General features: G+C 61.2%; 4 protein-coding genes across 4 annotated transcripts; 1 reads left to right on the top strand and 3 right to left on the bottom strand.

Moving 5' to 3' along the window:
- Positions 1-1561: 1561 nt before the first annotated feature.
- RITA1 (RBPJ interacting and tubulin associated 1) lies at positions 1562-4702 on the bottom strand. Its single transcript, XM_058816959.1, has 3 exons — positions 4467-4702; positions 3679-4343; positions 1562-3103 (listed from the first exon to the last, which is right to left on the bottom strand). Exons 1-2 carry the CDS (start codon positions 4700-4702, stop codon positions 3824-3826), a joined length of 756 nt encoding a protein of 251 aa, XP_058672942.1. The 3' UTR covers positions 1562-3103; positions 3679-3823.
- Positions 4701-10253, top strand: DDX54 (DEAD-box helicase 54). The gene is made up of 20 exons (XM_058816958.1): positions 4701-4970; positions 5451-5592; positions 5679-5749; positions 5826-6011; positions 6100-6149; positions 6258-6299; positions 6532-6627; positions 6720-6841; positions 7002-7063; positions 7184-7315; positions 7537-7747; positions 7989-8123; positions 8339-8560; positions 8650-8723; positions 8803-9000; positions 9159-9304; positions 9377-9490; positions 9577-9681; positions 9835-9938; positions 10018-10253. Exons 1-20 carry the CDS (start codon positions 4701-4703, stop codon positions 10239-10241), a joined length of 2706 nt encoding a protein of 901 aa, XP_058672941.1. The 3' UTR covers positions 10242-10253.
- A 414-nt stretch (positions 10254-10667) lies between these two features.
- CFAP73 (cilia and flagella associated protein 73) lies at positions 10668-12721 on the bottom strand. The gene is made up of 7 exons (XM_058816957.1): positions 12663-12721; positions 12061-12211; positions 11860-12000; positions 11594-11794; positions 11288-11509; positions 10860-11018; positions 10668-10763 (listed from the first exon to the last, which is right to left on the bottom strand). Exons 1-7 carry the CDS (start codon positions 12719-12721, stop codon positions 10668-10670), a joined length of 1029 nt encoding a protein of 342 aa, XP_058672940.1.
- A 652-nt stretch (positions 12722-13373) lies between these two features.
- On the bottom strand, positions 13374-19700 carry VSIG10 (V-set and immunoglobulin domain containing 10). The gene is made up of 8 exons (XM_058816912.1): positions 19538-19700; positions 19041-19325; positions 16094-16375; positions 15060-15353; positions 14869-14979; positions 14243-14255; positions 13970-14130; positions 13374-13872 (listed from the first exon to the last, which is right to left on the bottom strand). The coding sequence occupies exons 1-8, from the start codon at positions 19620-19622 to the stop codon at positions 13805-13807; spliced, it is 1299 nt and encodes a 432-aa protein (XP_058672895.1). The 5' UTR covers positions 19623-19700; the 3' UTR covers positions 13374-13804.
- Positions 19701-19866: the final 166 nt, after the last annotated feature.

The following is a 19866-nucleotide window of genomic DNA, read 5'->3' as shown; positions in this document are numbered from 1 at the left end:
CCCGGCGCCCTCCCCGCGCCCTCCTCCCAGCCCTGGGTGAACCCGCTCCTCACCAGCCTTCCTTGCCTGAGGCCTCGGGACCCTCCGGACCCTCCAAACCCCCCGGGACCGCCCGGCCCGGGACCCCCGCACCCCCCGGCCCGGTCCGGCCCGGCCCCTCCGAACCGGCGCCCGCAGCGACGCGGCTCTTCCGCGCCCCGCCCCTCGCCTTCCATTGGCTGCTACAGCACGGGCCCCGCCCATGGGGGCGGGACCTCATGGCTCCCGCCAATCCGCGCACACAGCCTGCCCCCACCCCCTGCCCGAGGATCCGCGCTAACACCGCCTCCACTCCCCGCCTCACGCACTTCGCCTCGCCATTGGATAGAAGCGCTGTCCCTCAAAACAGACGCGGGTGCTGATTGGTGTGAGGTGGTGGGGGTGGGCTCTGGGGAGTGAAGCGGGGACTGCCATTGGCTGCGCTGAGGCCCCGCCCCAAGTCCGGGAGGAGAGGAGCGGTCACTGGGCAACGGCGGAACGCGGGCGGGAGCGGCTCGGGGAGCGGGCCCTGGACAGCCGCTTCCCCCCGGGCCCGGGACAGCCGCTCCTCCCGGGCCGGGACAGCCGCTTCCCCCCGGGCCCGGGACAGCCGCTCCTCCCGGGCCGGGACAGCCGCTCCCCCCCGGGCCGGGACAGCCGCTCCCCCCCGGGCCGGGACAGCCGCTTCCCCCCGGGCCCGGGACAGCCGCTCCTCCCGGGCCGGGACAGCCGCTCCCCCCCGGGCCGGGACAGCCGCTCCCCCCCGGGCCGGGACAGCCGCTTCCCCCCGGGCCCGGGACAGCCGCTTCCCCCCGGGCCGGGACAGCCGCTTCCCCCCGGGCCCGGGACAGCCGCTTCCCCCCGGGCCGGGACAGCCGCTTCCCCCCCGGGCCGGGACAGCCGCTCCTCCCGGGCCGGGACAGCCGCTTCCCCCCGGGCCGGGACAGCCGCTTCCCCCCGGGCCGGGACAGCCGCTCCTCCCAGGCCGGGACAGCCGCTTCCCCCCGGGCCGCACGGAGACGGGAAGAACGGAGACAGGCCCTCGCTGTGCGCAGGCCCCGCGGGCGGTAGGAATGGGTCGGGCCCGAGTGCAGCCCAGCCGTGCCCTGGCACAGTGGGGGCCGTGAGGGGCATCCAGCAGCGCTGGCTCTCCACAGGTCCTGCAGGACACGAACCCTGCCAGGGTCAGCTCTGCTGCTTTTGGAGGGTCCTGCTCCAGCCCAGTGCTCTGCTGGTGTCAGTGTAAAGCAGGCCTGCAGCAACACAGCTTCAAATCCCAATAAGCAACAAGGCAGGGTGGTGTCAAAGGTGGAGAGTGAGATTTGTGTCAGTGCTGAGCTGGCAGAAAAACGAGAGCAGCAGCAGGGAGGATCCCCAGCCTGGTTTGGCCTCTGTATCAACAACTCTGGCCTGAGCTGAGCACCAGGCTGGATCTGCAGGGAGGAAACAACTGAACACTTCCCCCACCTCATTTCATTCAGATTTAATGTGGTTTTTATTCCACGTGAGCATCAGCTCCAGCAGTAACAGAGCAGCTTTTGGTCTCGTGCTGAGCTGCACAGACCTGGCAGAACAAGAGGACAAGGCAACAGTAAAGCACCAATGTAAGTGAAAATCATGGAACAAAATGCAAACACATTTATACTTAAACAACATCCTCATGTGTAAATAGCAAGAAGTGCCAGTTCTGATCTCCTGGAAGGCCTTGGTGACAACCTGGCCCAGTGTGGGACAGGGAAATGTGGCTGATGAGATGGGCTCTAGTTTCCCCCACTGATTCCTTAGACCCTGAGCACAGCAGTGGGGGTAAAGTGGCCAATCTTGGCCACACAGGCCACTGCTTACTTGATTTTCAGATTAAATCTCTCCTTATTTTAAGAGGCTTCCTCTTTCAAGAACACCAGCTCTCCAAGATCACACTGGACCACACTGCTGCTTGGACTCCAGGGCAGTTCCCCCAGTTTGCTGAGGACTCGCCTCTCTGGATCTCCCACCTGCTGCTGGAACAGCATTCCTGCTCCTGTGTCAATCCTCAACCCTCTTGTCTCCATCTAGTGTCCAAACCACATCTGGGCTCTCTCCCAGCCCAGTGAAACCTGCAGCCTTCACATCAGTGTGCCCACATCCCAAACACAGCTGACCAGGCTGGGATGGACACCAGCACTGCCAACCCCTCCTCTGAGAAGGCCACAGTTGTTTCTTGTCCCTCCAATTTTACCCAAGCTGGAGAAGAGCTGCTGGATTGCCTCAGTGGGAAGCACAGGGAGAGGTCTGAGAGCTTGGAGTGAATCACAAGGATCCTCACTCACCTTCTCAGGTTTTAATAATGTCAGGTTATTCTTGCTTCCTGTCAGGCCCAGAAATGAGCAGGAATTCCCCGCAGTGCAGGCTCCTGGCTGGCTCCAGCTCCACCTGCTGGAGTGGGTCAAGACCTGATCCTGCTGCTGCTCAAGGTGCAATAAAATCATTTCTGGGACAGAATGATGCTCTTAACCTGGCTTGGTGTGTCCTTGGGTGAATGTGTTTCCCTCGGCATGGAAGCTACCAAACTCCCATTAACCCCAGCAGCTCCTCAGCGCAGCCTCCCTGCCCAGGGAGCAGTGGCTGCAAACCCCACTCACCCACCCCATGTCCTTTATCCACTTCTATCCACACAGAGCTGCTTTTCCCACCTCAGCAAAGGAAGTGGAGGAGCTTTGGAGGTGCCCAGGTCCCTCAGCAGCATCCCACAGATCCCAGATTTGTCTCGGAGCACTCGGTGACACCGTGGCACTGCTGTGAGCACCTCACAACCCCCAGGCACACAGTTATGGATCTACTCAGCACCTCCTCATCACCATGAGCTGCCAAAATCCCTGGGCAGGTCCTTGTGTGTCACAAATCCCATCCAGCCTGGGACCAGGGCAGTGCTTTCCTCACCTCTGTGCTCATGCTGCTTTGTCAGAGGAGTCCATAAGGTGCTGGTGGCACAAAGCAAGGACAGCAGGGAGACACCAAGGCACGTCCTGTGCATGGAGGCAGAGGGAATGGAGCTCATTTCCTGGAGAAGGGAACCTTTGGGAGGGCCTCAGCAGCCTCTCAATACCTGCAAAGAGGAGGCGGCCGTGAGGGCTGGGCCAAGGTTTGTGCTCAGGAACAGACACAAAATCAAACTAGAAATGCTGTGACTGGATAAAGGGAGAATTTCCACCCTGAGGACAGTGGAGCAGTGGGAAGAGAGGCTGTGTAGCCTCTGTTCCTAGGGGTTTCCACCACCTTGGACAGGTCAGACTAGGGGGATGCCCTGCATTCCTGCAGGGACGAGCACAGGTGGGATGGAGCAGGACTCCTCTCAGCAAAGGTCCCTGTCAGGGCCCTCAGACCCCAACTGCCCCAGCCAGACTCACCTGGGACCCCACCCCAGCAGCACCCCCTGTCCTGGGAGCTGCACAGCCCCTGCCTGTCCCCACAATGTCCCTGTGCCTGGACAGGCCTTGCACTGCACTTGGGGACACTCCTGTTCCCTGCTGCTCCAACCTCCCACTGGATTTCCCAGACAGCAGGAACCTCCTCTGACACCCCTGCACATCACAGGGTGCTGCTCCCACCAAGGCTCTCCTGCTCTGGTGCCATGGGGTGTGCCCTGAACCAGGAGGTCACTGCTCCCAGCACTGTGGTCACCTCTGGCTCCTGGCTTGGCTTCCAGCATGGAGCAGCCCCATCCTTCGTTTCCAGCCATGGGAAAGCCCAGGGTCCTCAAGGGCTTGGCCTCAGGGAGGCCTCAGGTGGATTAAGACTGTGTGTACATCCAGAGGGACACTTGGCATCACTTCCAGGGGGGTCTGGCTGAGCAACCGCCTGCTCCCTTGGCATTCCTGGGCACCGGAGATCCGGACACGCTGTTGGACCGACCCCTCACCCGCGGGCCCCGGGGGGCTGCAGGGGTTGTTGGAGCGCTCTGGTTCCTCCACCTTTCTGTGCTGAGGCTGGAAGGAAGGTGAATCCTGTCCGGGGGGGTGCTCAGCCGGCTGACAGACTGAGAGCGTGCTCTGCCAGGAGCAGCCCAGCCCTTGGGGCAAGCATCGCTCCCGGGATGTCTCCAGGCACACAGCTTCTCCCGGGGGCCGGGCTCGGACGTGGCCGGGGGATGGACGGCCCGCAGGGGAGCGCCCCGGCTGTGTGGGGACAGGCCGGGCTGGCTCTGCGGGGCGGGCGGGGGGCTCCAGAGCAGCGAGTGGAGCTTGGCTACATCCTCCTTCCTCATCCGCGGAGCGGCCCAGGCAGCGCCCTGCGGCTTGGCACCGAACAGGGACTCGTCACAGAAGGACGGAGCGTGGCTTCGGGACCTTGCAGGGCGACAAGCGGAGAAACACGGGCTGGTTACAGCGGGGAAAGCAGAGGGGGACTCGAGGGGCTCCGCAGGGCACCGACACGGGGCAGCGCAGGGAGCGCCCCGCGGCGCGGCTCACCTGCACTGGCTGCCGGGCCGGGCGCCGCGCGCTGAGGGAGCCGCCGGAGCCGCCCAGGGCGGCGGGAAGGCGGGCGGCGGCGGGCGGGCCCCCGCGGGCCGGCCGAACAGCGACTCGTCCACGAAGGACGGCCGCACCCGGCGGCGGCCCCGGGGACCCCGCGGAGGGCGGGCGGCAGCGGCAGCCGAGCCACCACCGGCCGGGACCGGGGCTGGGGCCGGACCTGCCGCCCGCATGGCCGCGGCCCCGGGGCGGGCTCGGACCGGGCCCGGCCCCTTCCGCCCCCGCCCCGACACGTGGATCCGCCGCCGGGACCGACATGGCGCCGCGCAACCGCCGCCAGCCACGCCAGACGCCGGTACCGGGCGGGAATGGGACGGGAATGGACGGGACGGGGACGGGGACGGAACGGGAGCGGGGTGGGAACGGGGCGGGCCGGGCCCGAGCGAGGCGTGTCCCTGCGCCCGGTATTGCGGCCCCGGTGTCCATGTGCCCGTGTCCACAGTACTGGTGTCCTTAGTGCCAATGTCCCCTGTGCCCGTATTCCTGGTATGCGTGTTCCCACGACCAATGTCCCCACGATCAGTGTCCCAATGCCGGTGTCCTGAGTAGCCGTGTCCCAGTACCTGAGTCCCCAGCACCCGTGTCCCAGTACCCATGTCCCCAGTGCCAGTGTCCTAGCACCCGTGTCCCAGTACCCATGTCCTAGTGCCAGTGTCCCAATACCCATGTCCCAGAGCCAGTGTCCCCAGTACCCGTGTCCCAATATCCATGTCCAGTGCCACTGTCCCAGTACCAGTGTCCCCAGTACCCGGGTCTCCAGTGCCACTGTCCCAGTACCAGTGTCCCCAGTACCCGGGTCCCCAGTGCCACTGTTCCCAGTACCCCCAGTCACCAGCACTGGTGGCCCTGCCTGTGACACCAGCAATGCAGAGCTGCAGTGACCTGACCCTTCACCACAGCCATGTCCCCCACTGTCCCCAGGCCCCTGCGGCCCCACTGCCCGCCTTCCCTACGGCCGCCGAGGAGGACGATGGCGCCGACGCTGATGCTGAGCTGGACACTCAGGCCATGGTGCGGGCCCAGAACCAGAAGAAGAAGAAATCTGGGGGCTTCCAGTCCATGGGTGCGTGTGAGGCAGGGGACAGCTGTCCCTGGGACAGGGACTGTCCCCTCCTGCTCATGCCCCCTCACTTGTCCCTGTTCCCCCAGGCCTCAGCTACCCTGTCTTCAAGGGCATCATGAAGAAGGGCTACAAGGTGCCCACGCCCATCCAGAGGAAGGTGAGCCTGGGCAGCGGTGGGTCCCTGCCCCAGGGGGTGGCAGTAGGACAGTGACAGTGACGGTGGTGTCCCACAGACCATCCCTGCCATCCTGCGTGGCCGGGATGTGGTGGCCATGGCCCGCACGGGCAGTGGGAAGACGGCCTGTTTCCTCATCCCCATGTTTGAGCGGCTGAAGGCGCCCAGCCAGGCCGGGCCGCGCGCCCTCATCCTCTCACCCACCCGGGAGCTGGCCCTGCAGACCCTCAAGTTCACCAAGGAGGTACAGGGGACACGGGGGTGAGTGGGAAAAATGGGGACAATGGGTTTGGTTCTGCATCCCACCAATATGTTTATTGCTCACCCTGCAGCTGGGCAAGTTCACTGGCTTGAAGACAGCCCTGATCCTGGGAGGAGACAAGTAAGATGTCCCCATGTCCCCTCCAATCCCTGCTTCCCTGAGCCTCCCCAAAACCTGGTGAGGGGCTGAGCTGTCCAGTGCCACCCCAGCCTCTCCCCTCTTTCACAGGATGGAGGACCAGTTTGCTGCCCTGCATGAGAACCCTGACATGTGAGTGATTGGGGCACAGGGAGGGGACCCAGTGGGGAAATGGCCACCAGCCACCTGGGGACATCACTGGTGTGCCTGATGGGCATTCCTCGTGTTCCCTTGGAGCAACTCCTGTGGGACAACAGGGTCTCTGTTGTGTCATCTTTGGGTGAATTTGGGACTTGCTCCCAGAATGGTGTGGGGACACTGTCTCCCCCTCGGCCTGGTCCTGTCACCCCCTCTGTCCCCACAGAATCATAGCCACCCCTGGGCGCCTGGTGCACGTGGCAGTGGAGATGAAGCTGAAGCTGCACACCGTGGAGTACGTGGTGTTCGACGAGGCAGACAGGTCAGCAGGGCTGTCCCCAGGGCTGGCAGTGTCCCCACAGGGATGAGAAGCCCAGGGAGGCACCTGCCATGTCCCATATCCCCTCCCTGCAGGCTCTTTGAGATGGGCTTTGCTGAGCAGCTGCAGGAGATCATTGCCCGGCTCCCTGACTGCCACCAGACCGTGCTGTTCTCCGCCACGCTGCCCAAGCTGCTCGTCGAGTTTGCCCGGGCTGGTGAGGACCTGGGCCAGGTGGCACTGGGGACAGGGACCTGGCACAGCCCCACAGCCAGGCTGAGCCCAGCACTGGGAAAACCCAGCTGGGTTAATGCTGGCCAAGTGGGTGTCCCCAGCAGGACAGCCCTGGGTGACCCATGTCCTGTGTGTCACCACAGGCCTCACTGAGCCCATGCTGATCCGCCTGGACGTGGAGTCCAAGCTGAGCGAGCAGCTCAAGGTGAGATGGGGGAGTTCAAGAGGGGCTTTGTGCCCTCTACCCCCTGCAATCCCCCTGTTCCTGAGGAGGGGACGAGGGTGGCACTGGTGGCACGGGCTGAGCGCTGCCCTCGTGCTGCAGCTGGTGTTCTTCCACGTGCGTGGGGACGACAAACCGGCCGTGCTGCTCCACCTGCTCCGCAGCGTGGTGAAACCCCAGGACCAGACCGTCGTCTTCGTGGCCACCAAGCACCACACGGAGTATCTGAGGGAGGTGAGTGGCATTTGGGGGTGCCCATATGGGGTCTGCAGTGAGCTTTCACTGGGTTAAAGGAAAAATCCCAGAATATGTGATCATGGAGGTGCTGCATCCGTTCACCCCTCAGAGAGAGGAGGGAGCACATCAGTGGGATTTGGAGGTCCAGGTGGCCACTCTGGAGTCTCTGGCCCTGTCTGCTGAGGGCACATCCATCCATTCTTTTCTCCCCTTCCCAGCTGCTGACAGCACAGGGCATCCGCTGCACCCACATCTACAGCTCTCTGGACCAGACCGCCCGCAAGATCAACATTGCCAAGTTCTCCCAGGGCAAGTGCCCAGTGCTGCTGGTCACCGACGTGGCTGCCCGGGGGCTGGACATCCCCATGCTGGACAATGTCATCAACTTCAGCTTCCCTGCCAAGGGCAAGCTGTTCCTGCACCGTGTCGGTGGGTGCCAGTGCCCTCACTGTGTTGTGGCATTGAGGGACAGACTGGGGACAAAGCAGTGATGTCCCAGCTGGACTGTGAGGGTTCTTGGTACCTTCCTTGTAGAGTTTCCCCTTGTCCCTTGCCAGCCATGCCCCCGTGGTAAATGTCACATGTGTAGACTGCCAGGGACACCAGGGATCCCTTACCTGGGTGGGGCCAGGCTGAGCATGATTTCCCATCCTCCTCTTGCCCGTGCCAGGTCGTGTGGCCCGGGCTGGCCGCAGTGGCACTGCCTACTCGCTGGTGGCTCCTGACGAGATGCCCTACGTGTTTGACCTCCACCTCTTCCTGGGGCGCCCGCTCGTCCTCGCTGGGGCCCAGGAGATGCCTGCAGGTGAGGGGTGGCTGTGTGGCCACTGGGGTGTTCCCCTTGGCCACTGCTGGAGGTTGTGGTCTTGTGGTAGTGAAAATGGGGTGTTGGGGGCTGTGATACACCCTGTGTGTGGGGGTTGCTGATTGAACAGTGCCGAGCTCCCTGGAGCTGGCAGCTCTGCTCTGATAAATACAGGCTGGGTGCTGGGAGGTGACACGCTGTGCCCTGGGCTGCAGATGCTGGCGATGTCCTGGGCCGTGTGCCCCAGAGCCTGGTGGATGATGAGGAATGCCTGCTGCTGACGGACCACGAGAGCTCTCTGGAGCTGCGCAGCCTCCGCCGCGTCGCCGACAACGCCCACAAGCAGTACCTGCGCTCCCGGCCCGGCCCCTCGCCCGAGTCCATCAAGAGGGCCAAGGACCTGGATGTGTCCCAGCTGGGCATGCACCCCCTCTTCAGTGAGTGCCGGGGGGATGCTGAGGGAGGGGACCCCATTGCCCTCCCCATGAAACTGATCTGTGCCCCTGTCCCTGCCTGACTGCCCCAGGAGCTCGCTTCGAGGACACCGAGCTGCAAAGGCTGAAGTTGGTGGATAGCATTAAGAGCTACAAGTCCAAGGCGGTGAGTTGAGACAGTGGGATGGGATGGGATGGGATGCCCTTGTGGCTCACTGGGAATGATGCTCCTGCCCTGGGCACAGACCATCTTTGAGATCAACGCCACGTCCCGGACACCGGCCAGCACCGTGATGCGATCGAAGCGGCGCCACGACCATGCCCTGATTGAGAAGTTCCAGCGTGGGCAGCAGGAGAAGCGGGCAGCAGCACTTAAAGGGCAGGGGATGTGCCCAGCCCCTCCTGAGCCCCAGGATGGGGAAGGAGAGCAGGAAGACCTCCAGGTAATTGGGTCACGTATGCAGGAACTGCTGCAGAGCTGCCTTGGCCCGGTGCTGGCAGCACCAGGGCCCAGATCGTGCTGGGGTTTGGGGGCTGGTGCAGAGACTTGTGGGGATGTTGGGGGGACATGGCTCCTGAACCCTCCACTGTCCCCATACAGGACGTGTTCTCCAATGTGGGGGGCCAGAAACGAAAACGGGGCCGAGGAGGAGAAGATGGTCCCAAGAAAAAGCCACAGCAGCCGGCACAGCAGGCTGAGGACTTCTACATCCCCTACCGGCCCAAGGACTTTGAGAGTGAGCGGGGGTAAGTCTGGGGGGCTCCTGCTGCTGTGCCCCCAGCCTGTGTGGGGGCTGCTCTCATCACCCCCCTTGGCAGGCTGAGCGTGGGCGGCGAGGGCAGCGCCTTCGAGCAGCAGGCGGCCGGGGCCGTGCTGGATCTCATGGGCGACGAGAACCACAACCTCAACAAGAACAAGCAGCTGCTCAAGTGGTGAGTGGGCTTTGCCCATGGGCTGGAGGGGGAATCAGTGCTGGGGGTGGCACTGCTCGGTCCCACCACCCCTCTGTCCCTTGCAGGGACCGCAAGAAGAAGCGGTTTGTGGGGCAGACGGGCCAGGAGGACAAGAAGAAGGTGCGGACGGAGAGCGGGCGCTACATCAGCAGCTCCTACAAGAACAACCTGTATCCTGCCATGGGCACTGCTGCCTGCCTGGGCTGGGCACTGCGGGAGCAGGGCTGGACCTGTGTGTCAGGGCTCCATCCCCTGCCAGGGGAGGGAGCACAGTGGGGTCAAGCGAGGAGTCCCCACATGTTCCCTTAACACGCCCGTCCCAGCTATGAGAAGTGGAAGCAGAAGTACAAGGTTGACGAGCGGGACGAGGATGAGGAAGGGCCACGCAGCAGGGAGCAGTTCAGAGGGAAGCACAGGCGTGGGCAGGGTGAGTACCCAAAGCAAGCAGCAGAGCCCTGCCCTGTTCCCCTCCGCCTGGCTCTGAGCACAGCCCTGTCCCCCTGCAGGCCCCACGCAGTCCCCGGCGCAGGGCAGGGTGCGCTCGGAGCTGAGGAACAAGCAGCAGATCCTGAAGCGGCGCAAGAAGGCGGCCAAGCAGCGCTTCCTGCAGAGCGGGGGCCTGAAGCGGCTGCGGGCGCGCGGGCGGCAGCGCGTGCAGGAGCTGCGGCTCATGGCCTTCGGCCGCCGCGCCGGCCCCACCAGGAAGGGCAAGCTCAGGAAGAGGATGTAGGACACACGGTGCCTGGGGTGGGAGCTGGGCAAGGGACAGTAAATATTGGTTGGTTTTGCATCCCAGCTTCTGTCTGTCCTTGCTCCAAGCGGCGTGCTTGGGGTGATTCTTTCCCTAGAGACGCAAGAAGAAGCAGGTGCTGTGCTGCACAGCTGGGTGTATTTTAATGTGAAGCACCTTCAGCAGCTCTCTCCTCCTCGTCCTCCTGCCTGGGGTGCTCTGTGCAGGAGGGAACCTCAGGAGTGCCCTGGCCCTGACTGGGTGTGGTGCCACCCTAGTGTGACTGTGCCACTGCTGTCCATGTTGCCTCTTGACATGGGTTTCCAGACTTGCAGGAATTGCCTGCATACAGAGGGGTCCTGTGGCTCCATGCTGGCCCTGGCAGCCTCTCTCCGGCCCCAGGAGCAGGCAGATAGTCCCCAGGGGCTATTTGTGGCCCTGAAGCAGCCTGACACTCCTGTGCTGCTGTGGGTGTGTGCCGGTGGCACAGATGTCAGACAGAGCCTTCATGCAGAGCAGCACCTGTGGAGATGAGAGACTGATGCCACAGCAGTCCTGGGGTGTAAGTGCCCCTGTGAGTCCCCAGCCCCACTGCCCCGGGGAGAGGGTTGTGCTGACCGTGTCCAACTGGGCCTTTGTGTCCTCCTGGGCTCTGTCTGTGAGGATCCTGAGCTGTGCTGTGGTTTGCTGGAAGAGGTTCAGCACAGCCAGCTTGATCTGCCCCAGCAGCAGGGTCTTCTGGGTGGCTGTGCTCTGGATGTGGGTCCAGCAGGACTCCTGGGGGACAGAGTGAGCCCCTGGTCACTGCCCTGTGTCCTTCTGTGCCCCCCAGGCCAGGCCTGGGTAACCCAGGAGTCCTGGCTGTGTATCCCCCCCCATGCAGAACTGCTGCTTTTTGGGCAAGTGGGGATCCTCAGCTCAGTTCAGAAGGGTGCAGCCCAACTTGGCACCTCCACCACACTGGGCATCTCCTTGTGCAGCACACCTGGGGTCTGTACTGCTGCCCCTATCCCTGGGGGTCTCTGGGCACCCCACATCCCCCTTACCCACTGGTGCACATCCTGCTGGGCAGCCTCCAGGCGTGTGTGGAGCCGTGCCAGCTCGTTCCAGGTGCCCAGGAGCTGGGTGCTGCTCTCCTGACGGTACCGCTGGAGCTGTGCCCTGCCCTGGGCCAGCTGCTCCTGCCCGGCTTCTGCCTCCCGTGCCAGGGCTGCCCGCACCTCCGCCAGCACCCCCAAATGCACCAGCATGGCCGGCACGTCCTGGAACTGGGCAGTGGGAGGCGGCTGAGGCCGCAGGGATGACCCCTCCAAGGGCTTGGGGACACGCAGGATGGCACGGCAGGAGCTCACCTGGCCCATCGCGGCCAGCACGTCCCGCAGGTAGTCCCCGAAGGGCCGGAGGCTCCGCAGGCGCCGGGCCAGGCGCTCCCGGTGCCGCCGCAGCCGCTCCAGCTCCCGCCGCAGCCGGGCGCTCTCCGCCCGTTCCGCCGCCGCCCGCGCCCGCTGCTCGTCCGCCCTCCGCAGCTCCCGCTCCCGCCGGGCCGCCGCCGCCTGCACCGGGGCACGGGGTCAGCGGGGACCCTCCGGCCGGCCCTGCCCCGGCCCCGGCCCGGCACCTTGAGGAAGGACTCGAATCTGAGCACGGCGTCGCGGTGCTGCTCTCGCCTCCGGGCCAGCTGCTGCCGGCGCTGCGCCAGGCGCTGCATCCGCTGCTGGAACTCCTGCGGGATGACAGGGGGCCTGGAGCATCGCCCAGGCTTGTGGGCACCCGAGGGGAGCTGGGGACACCCCTGCCAGCCCCTTGTCCCCAGGCACACCCGCAGCGCCCTCACCTGCCGCTCGTTCTGCAGCTCCCGCTCCGCCTCCGCCACCTCCCGCCTCTTCAGCAGCACACGGGTGGATGGAGGGAGCGTGGCGGGGCCCCGCGCTGTCCCCGTCCTGCCACGGGCTGCGTGCAGCTCGGCCGGGCTGCGGAAGGAGAGCTGGGCAGGGCATCTGCCACCGTGCCACGGGCAGGGCTGCCAGGGGCCGCCGCTGTGCCTGGCCCGCTCACCCGGGGGTCAGGACCACTCAGGCTGAGCCCTGCCTGCATTCACGCTCTTGCCCACCCCTCCCACTTCAGCCTCCCCTGCTTGGAGTTCCCCAGCACCAGCGAGATGGAGCTGGTTCCATCTTTGTTCAATTTGCTCCCCAGGGAAGGACAGGTCACATCACAACCTCAGCTTTCTTGTTAGAACCCGTGAATCCCCCTGCCTGCCCCCAGCCCATGGCTGCAGTGTCCTCTCCTCCCTGACAGCCATCCTGGCAGTGGCACCCGGAGATAGGAACACAAACTGAGATCATGGGGCACACAGGACACGCTGGCCTGGTGCCAGCCCTTGGGTCACCTGTCACGGGAGGGCACAGGGGTGTCACTCACAGCAGCCGCAGCTTGTCCCGCAACGCCTCTCGCACCCGCTCCTCCAGCTCCGGCTCCATCTCGGCGGTGCCTCCTCCTCGCCCGGGGCCTGTGGAGGAGCTGGGATCGGGACAGCCGAGGAGGCGCTGGCAGCACAACAGAGTTGCCAGGGGCAGCCAGAGGCTCCCGCGGCTCCCGGGGATTTTCCTGGCTCGGCTCCGAGCGCCGCTGCGAGGGCGCGGTGCGGGGCACAGGGAATGCACCAGGGCTGCTTGCTGCGGGGCTCCCACTCTCAAACCATCCCATCCTTCCACCCACACTCTGTTCCCTCCAGCCCTCAGACCCCACTCCAGCCCCTCAGAACCCTCTGTTGAGGCTCCATGGCCCTCCAGAGACCACTGTGCACAGCCAGACCCTAAGCACAGTCCCCGGCCCACCCTCAGCCTGCTCCAGCTCACACTGTTCTGACAACCCAGGGATGGCTCAGACCCCCCAGTTTCACCCACAGCACAGACCCTGCCTCTCTCTGCATGTCCCAGGAGAGCTTCCCTTCTGCATGGGCCATCAGATCCCCTGTAAGCTGTCAGGTCCCCTTTGTCCCCCCATATGTGTGCTCATGTCCCCGTTACCCTGCACACACACGAGGAAGAGATTAACTCCTGACTTGGACACAGAGCAACACTGCAGAAGGAATAGGGGAAAAATATTTATAATAAAAACAATTCAGCCTTCCCAGGGTCAGTGTCAGCCATGTCCTGCCCACACAGCCCTTGTTTCTTCCCTTGCCCCAGGACCGCTGTGGCCCCGTGGTGACTTTGTCCATCCCAGAGCTGCTCAGGGGGACTGAGCCAGAATCCCATATGGGAATTCGAGTCTGTCACAGGCATTGAAGTGAGGGGGTGTTCCCATGCTCTGCCTGTGCTGGGTGCCACCTTGTTTTAGGAACACCCAAGACAAAGAGGAAAATGGAAGACAGAAGAAATGCAGAAACAAGGCTGGAGAAGGATGGAGTGAAACTGTGGAAGTGGCAGGTGGAGAGAGAGGTGCCTGAAGTGTCCTGGGACAGGACACTGACAGGCTGTGCTCAGCCACACACAGTGAGGGCCTGCTTGATGCTGGATTCCAGCTGGAGCTCCGTGTGCTTCCTCAAGGAGGGATAGGAGCTATGAGCCTTGTGTCTCTTCTCTCACATCCTGTGCAGAGACCCCACTGTGGAGCTCATCATCATCACCTACACAGGGCACAGAGCAGCAGCATCTCAGCTACAACAGCCAGCAAGAATTCCTCCCTCCCTGGCAGCTGCTCAGCAGGGAGCAGGGGCTCCTCACCTTCTGTGAGGTGGTTCAGGTGAGCAGCCTGGGCCCTGCTCCCACTGACCAGCGCCATGGCCTCGTGCTCGGTGCAGCTGCTCAGGGTCTCCTCAGACCCCTTCCCCTCCTCATCATCTTCAGAGTCCACCAGCACTAGGACATCCCCTGAGTCTGCATTCCTGGGAACAGCAGAGCAAGCTGGATGAAAGGCTGAGGAGAGCCTGTTCCCTGACCTACAGGAAGGCTGAGCAGTGATGCCACAAGGAACTGGGCTGAGGAAAGTCAACTCACCTGAATGCAGCACCTGAATGGGAGAGAAAAGAGAGACAACATTAGAAACTGCCCCTCTGTATGGCAGCAGTGTGCCCCTGCATGGGGAATCATGAGCATTGACTCTGTGATTGCAGAAGGCTGATCAATGCTTTATTGTTACCACACTATGCCATACTAATGAAAAACCCATCAGCCTTGCCAGACAGTCTGATACAAACGCATGGAACTAATTGATCAATGAATTAAAACACCATCACCAAAGTCCAATTAAGGAATCACACTTTGGTAAACAATCCCCATAACACATTCCACACGTGCACAACCACTGCAGAGATTAAGATAAGAATTGTTTTCTCTGAGCTCTCTCACAGATTCCCAGGAAAATCCTGGGAGAGAATTATGTCTCTCTCTGTTCAGAAGATATGTGATTACCACAGCACTGGGAGTGCCACTGGTTTTATTGACTGGACAACCCCTGCCAACCCTGTGCCTCCCCCAGATGGCCACTGGCAGCCCCAAGCAGAGGCACTGATGTGGAGGTGACCTGCCCAGATGTGGCACAGGCAACCCTGACTGACTCCAGCATGCAGGGAGGGACAAGCAGGTCAGGGATAGAGCCCCAGGAAGGAGGAACCAACCCCTACCTCTGAGGCACAGGAGGGGATTGTAGTACAACACAACCCCAGTGACGGTGAGAACAGTCAGGAGGGACAGCACCACCACAGCACCCACGACCCCAACAATGTTCACCGGCTCTGCAGAGAGGGGACACAGATGGATGAGGAATTCCCAGGTGTGCAGCACCCCCAGGCCCTCCTGGCACAGCCCCACTCACGTTTCACCGTGAGGCACACGAAGAGCTCCCTGAGCCCCACGGGGTTCTGGGCCTTGCAGACGTAGCAGCCCCCATCGGTGGCCTGGGAGCAGTTCTGGATGGTGAGCCTGGACACGTTGCCCTCCTGGGCAATGAGGAACCTCCCCCCAGGCTGGATCTCCTGCTGGGGCTGGGAGATATCCCTGAGCCAGCTGAGCCGAGATGCCGGCGTGCTCTCGGTCACCCGGCACGTCAGGGTCACATTGTCACCCACAAAGCAGGTCTGAGGGGGCTCAGACTCCAGGGAAGGGAGTTCTGAACAGCCCCGGGGCAAAAGGAAACAAAAACAAGAGTCAAGGAGGGAATGGAGGCAATTAACATAACGAGCAATCAAGCTTCTGGCTGATTAATAATCATTAACAGAAGGGAGGCAGGCAGGAGTCTGGGAGTTGAGCACTATGGGTTTGGCATTTGGCTCACTCAGGAGCCTCCCCAGGGGTGACCTGAGCAGCTTTCATGAGCTCAGTCCCTTCTGACACCTGTCTGCACATCCCCAGGGAAAAATGGTCTGCGGGCAGCCAGCAGGTAGGTGGCAGAGAGGAGAAGAGCAGCCCAGGGATTATTTCCCTTGGGAACAGCAGAGCTCTTGTGAAGCCTTGACAACCCTTGGAAGATAATCACAGCCCAGATTTTCATCAGCCACTCAGATGCCTGGAAGGCACACACAACTCTTAAACCCACCCTTGCCAAATCTCATCTCAAGCTGCCCACAGCCCCCAAATCACCTCTCACTGTCACACAGGTGTGTGGGAGCTTTCCACAGGTGAAAACACTGCTGGGGTGAAATTTGTTGGCCCCTGAAGATGGGTCCAAAACACAGCTCAGCTACACCTCTGCCATGATGGACACCTGTGCCTCCTGCTGCACTTGTGCCCTGCCATGCCACCTCCCGCCTTCATTTCCTCAGTGCTCTGGAGAGCAGGGAATGCCCAGGGTACCCACCAGCCCCCGTTCACCAGCTTCATTACAGTTAATGAGGCAGCAAAAGCACTCACTTATCTCCACAGTGCAGGCAGGCTGCTCCTGCTTCACCACGTGGCTGCCCACACACGTGAAGACTTTCCTGTGGGCGAGGTGGGAGCTGTTGAGGGTCTCCACGTGGGTGTCTGAGGAGCTGGTGGAGCTGATGACCCAGCTGGAGTTCTCCAAGTCCTGCCCCTCTTCTCTCCAGTGCAGGGTGGGGTGGGGGTACCCTCCAGGCCAGCTGCAGAACAGCTGCAGCATCTGCCCTGACGAGGAGCTCTCAGCCCAGCACTTTGGGGATGCCTGTGGTGGATCTATCAGCAAGGACAGCACGTGGTCAGAAACACTTGCAGGGCTGCAATTCATTTGTCATCATTCCCCTTGGAAAATCTTTCCTGCTCCCTGACCTGCATCCCACAGCCCCAGGTGTGCACAGCTGTAAGTGACAACCAGCAGGGACCAAGAGGGGCTGTGACAGTCCCCACAGCCAGGCCTTGAGGGAGGGAAAAAATTATTGCCACAGCTTTGTCCAATGGAAGTGAGATAAACACAGCAGGAAAACGGAATCCCACTGCCCTGGTGCTCATGGCACAGCTACCACTGAGTCACCACTTGAGAGCAAGGCACACTTCTGGCTCTCTCCCAGCTGCTCCGTGCACACACAGATCCACACACACACGTGCTGATTTAACAGCCACAGGGATTCTGGACTCTGATCCAGGCAGCATTAACACACTGTGCCCAATGCAGAGCTGAACAAGACCCCACCAAGAGATCCAACCAAAACAAGCCCCACACACCAGAGGTGTCAGAGGGATGTCTGAGGCTTATTTTGGGGAGCATTTATTCAGAAGACTTTGAAATTACTTGAATTAATTAAAAAAACATCATGGCAAACCCTCATGTGGGCTGCAAGAACACACCTTCCTGGGGCTGGTCTCTGCAGGAACTGTACACACACCTCAGGTGATCTTTGAAACCACCCAACTCTGGCAAGAAAGTTCTCTGCAACACTCCCTGTGTCCCACTTCTGGGGAGGATCAAACTGACCCCAAACCCTGGCTGTGGTTAACAGGGCACCTGTCAGCCTGAACCAGCAGAAACTGCCCCACATCAATGGAGCACAGCCCCTCCAGGATGTCCAGGTGGACACAGCCCCTCCAGGATGTCCAGCCAGAGCTGGACTGGACTGTGCTGAGCTCAGAACAGCCCCCTGAAGCCATCAGCTTTACATCCTGAACTCCCAGCCTCTCCCAGCACAACTCTGTCTAAAGAAATCTGCTCCCACAACATTAACAAACCAAATAAAAATCTCCACCCTCCCAACCTCACACAACACCAGCAAAAAGGAGCTGTTGTGGTTTGACCCCCAGGAGAGCCAACAGCTCTTGCATCAACCCACACACAGATGTGCCAAGGAATCCCTGGAGGTGCGGAACTGCACGTCTCCTTCACAGGTGCTTCCCATCCAAAACAAACACAGAACCACAGCCCAAGGCAGGGCTGCACCTTTGTCCTGTCACTAGAATGTTTACTGCTTGTGGGGTTGTCAAAGTGCAGTTTCCAACAAAAAGAGAACATTTTGGTACCACCCATGGGATGGGCTGTCAGCTGGTTATTCCCACACAAAACCTCTACATGTCCTGGGAGGCTTTTCCACAGCAGTGCCAAGTCCAAAATTTGCTCCAGGCCAGGATAAGATGTTCTACCAACAGGGGTTGTAAAAAAACGGGGCTCTGATACAGGTCAGAGGTTAAACTTCTAACTTTTACTGATTCTGCTGCTGAGCTAAAGCATCTCCAGAAATCGTCTCCTCACCTATCAAAGGCTACGCCCACATCACCCACCTTTGTTGTACTCAGACATTAGCGATACAATTAATTCCAGACTAATTAATGAAGTTCAGAGTGCAGCACCAACACTTGGCACCACATAAATATGTGATGCTCCCAGATGTTCTGCCCCAGTGCTCCAGATTTGGGGCTTCTCATCCCAGTGCCTACATATCTACTCCCTGAAGCAGCCTGGGGTTCAACCTTTCCACACCCCCATCTGCACATTCCTTGCTGCAGGAAGAGAATTTTTGTTCCTGTAAACTTTCAAGAGGTTAACCTGTACAGAACAGGTGCAGTGTTTACACACAGGTAGAAAGAAGGAACACCCTCAAGGCAAACAGGTCACACACGTGGAAAGAGCAGCAAGAAAGGAAAGGGCCAAGGGAGTACAGAACACCAAAAAGCAGCAGATTTTCCCTCTTCTCAATCCTGAGGGCACTAAGAGCAGCACCAGATCTGGAGGGGACTGTTCCCATGGAATACATGAGGCATCAGGGCAAAAAATGGCTCCCTGGCAAAAGCAGGAATGATTAATTGGAGTGCTTTCCAGCCTGACTTCCACCTATGCTCTGAACGTTTCTAAGGGAATGAATGGATGAAATAGACATGGAAAAGGGAGGAGGGGCTGATAGAACTGGCGTGTGTTGATAACAGGTACGCTCCCAGGACACTGCTCCTACATAAACCTGAGGAATTTCGTGCTTCCATCAATGTAAGACTTCTAAGTTGGGAAGAGTTCTCCCACTAAAAGGACGGCACAGCACATCTATCCCAAACAAGGGAAAGCAGACAGCAGGCAGCAGCCCCTACCCCAAGGTTTATGGAGACTCGAGTCAGCCAGACTCAGAGGCAAAAGGTCCCCATGGAATAGATACAGAGAATGGAAGATGTGCCCAAAAACTCATTTATCACCAGCAATGAAGAAGAGACACAGCGAGGACTTGAGAGCTGCCATTTCCCCTCCACATGCTAGATCTGTGACAGAACATTTGGACTCACATTTTCGTGCTTGTGAGCAGATGTGAGAGAGATTCTGCACCGTAAAGCCGTCTGCACTTTCTAAATATTATCTTTCCACCAGTGCCAGATGAATTTGGGGACGTGGGAGGCCGAGGGGAGGAAGCCCAACTCGGGCATGACTTACTGGCCACCAGGAGCTGCACCCTGTGCTCGTGGTCCGTCTTGTTCAGCACTTCCCTGCAGGTGTAGTTGCCCTCGTCCTGCACACGCAGCTCGGAGATGCTCAGGGAGCTGTTGTCCACCAGGGAGAAGCGGACATCGGGGGGGAAGGAGACCCTCGAGGAGAAGAGAGGCGGGAAGGACTGCGGATCCCCTTGGAACCAGACCACCTCGGTGGCTTCCTTGGACACGTTGCGGCACAAGAGGAGGATGTTTCCTCCCACCTGCCCAAAAACCACTTCATCTGTTCCTGCAAGAGAGAGGGGACGGCGTAAGGGATGGAGGGAATGGGCAAAGCCACCTTCTGCAGCAAAGACCTGGATACCTGCTCTGTGTCAGCCCTCTGGGGTGCTTCTTACGGGACTGCTGAGGGACATCTGAGGTGACTAAAAAGCACCAGCGCACAGCAGGATCAGGAAAAGGGACACAGCTCCCTACTCCCCTCCCCTCAGCCCGCGCTACCTGCGGCCTCCCGGCGCGGCACCAGCCTCCAGAAGCAAAGGGCGAGAACGAGCCGCGCCGGCGGCATCCCGCCGAGCCGCTGCATGGCTGCGCGCCGCTGCCGGAGCCCCGCGGAGGCGGTGCTGCCCTGCCGCCGCCCCGGGGACAGGCCTGGGAAGGGAGGGCGGGCGTGCCCGGTCGGGGGGACCCGCCCGCCAGCCCCGTGAGGGGCCCGTGATGGGGTTCGTCCATGCAGCGGGTCCCACCGCCTCACAGCCGCCGCTTCGGGCGGCCGCCATCTTGAAACCCCCCCCAACGCGGTGCCGCCCGCCATGTTGGGGTCACCTCAC

This window comes from Ammospiza caudacuta, chromosome 18, assembly GCF_027887145.1.
Source record: "Ammospiza caudacuta isolate bAmmCau1 chromosome 18, bAmmCau1.pri, whole genome shotgun sequence".
Taxonomy (NCBI): Eukaryota; Metazoa; Chordata; class Aves; order Passeriformes; family Passerellidae; genus Ammospiza; species Ammospiza caudacuta.
Note: the sequence above shows the minus strand (reverse complement) of the source record. Positions and strands in the feature narration are given on the sequence as shown.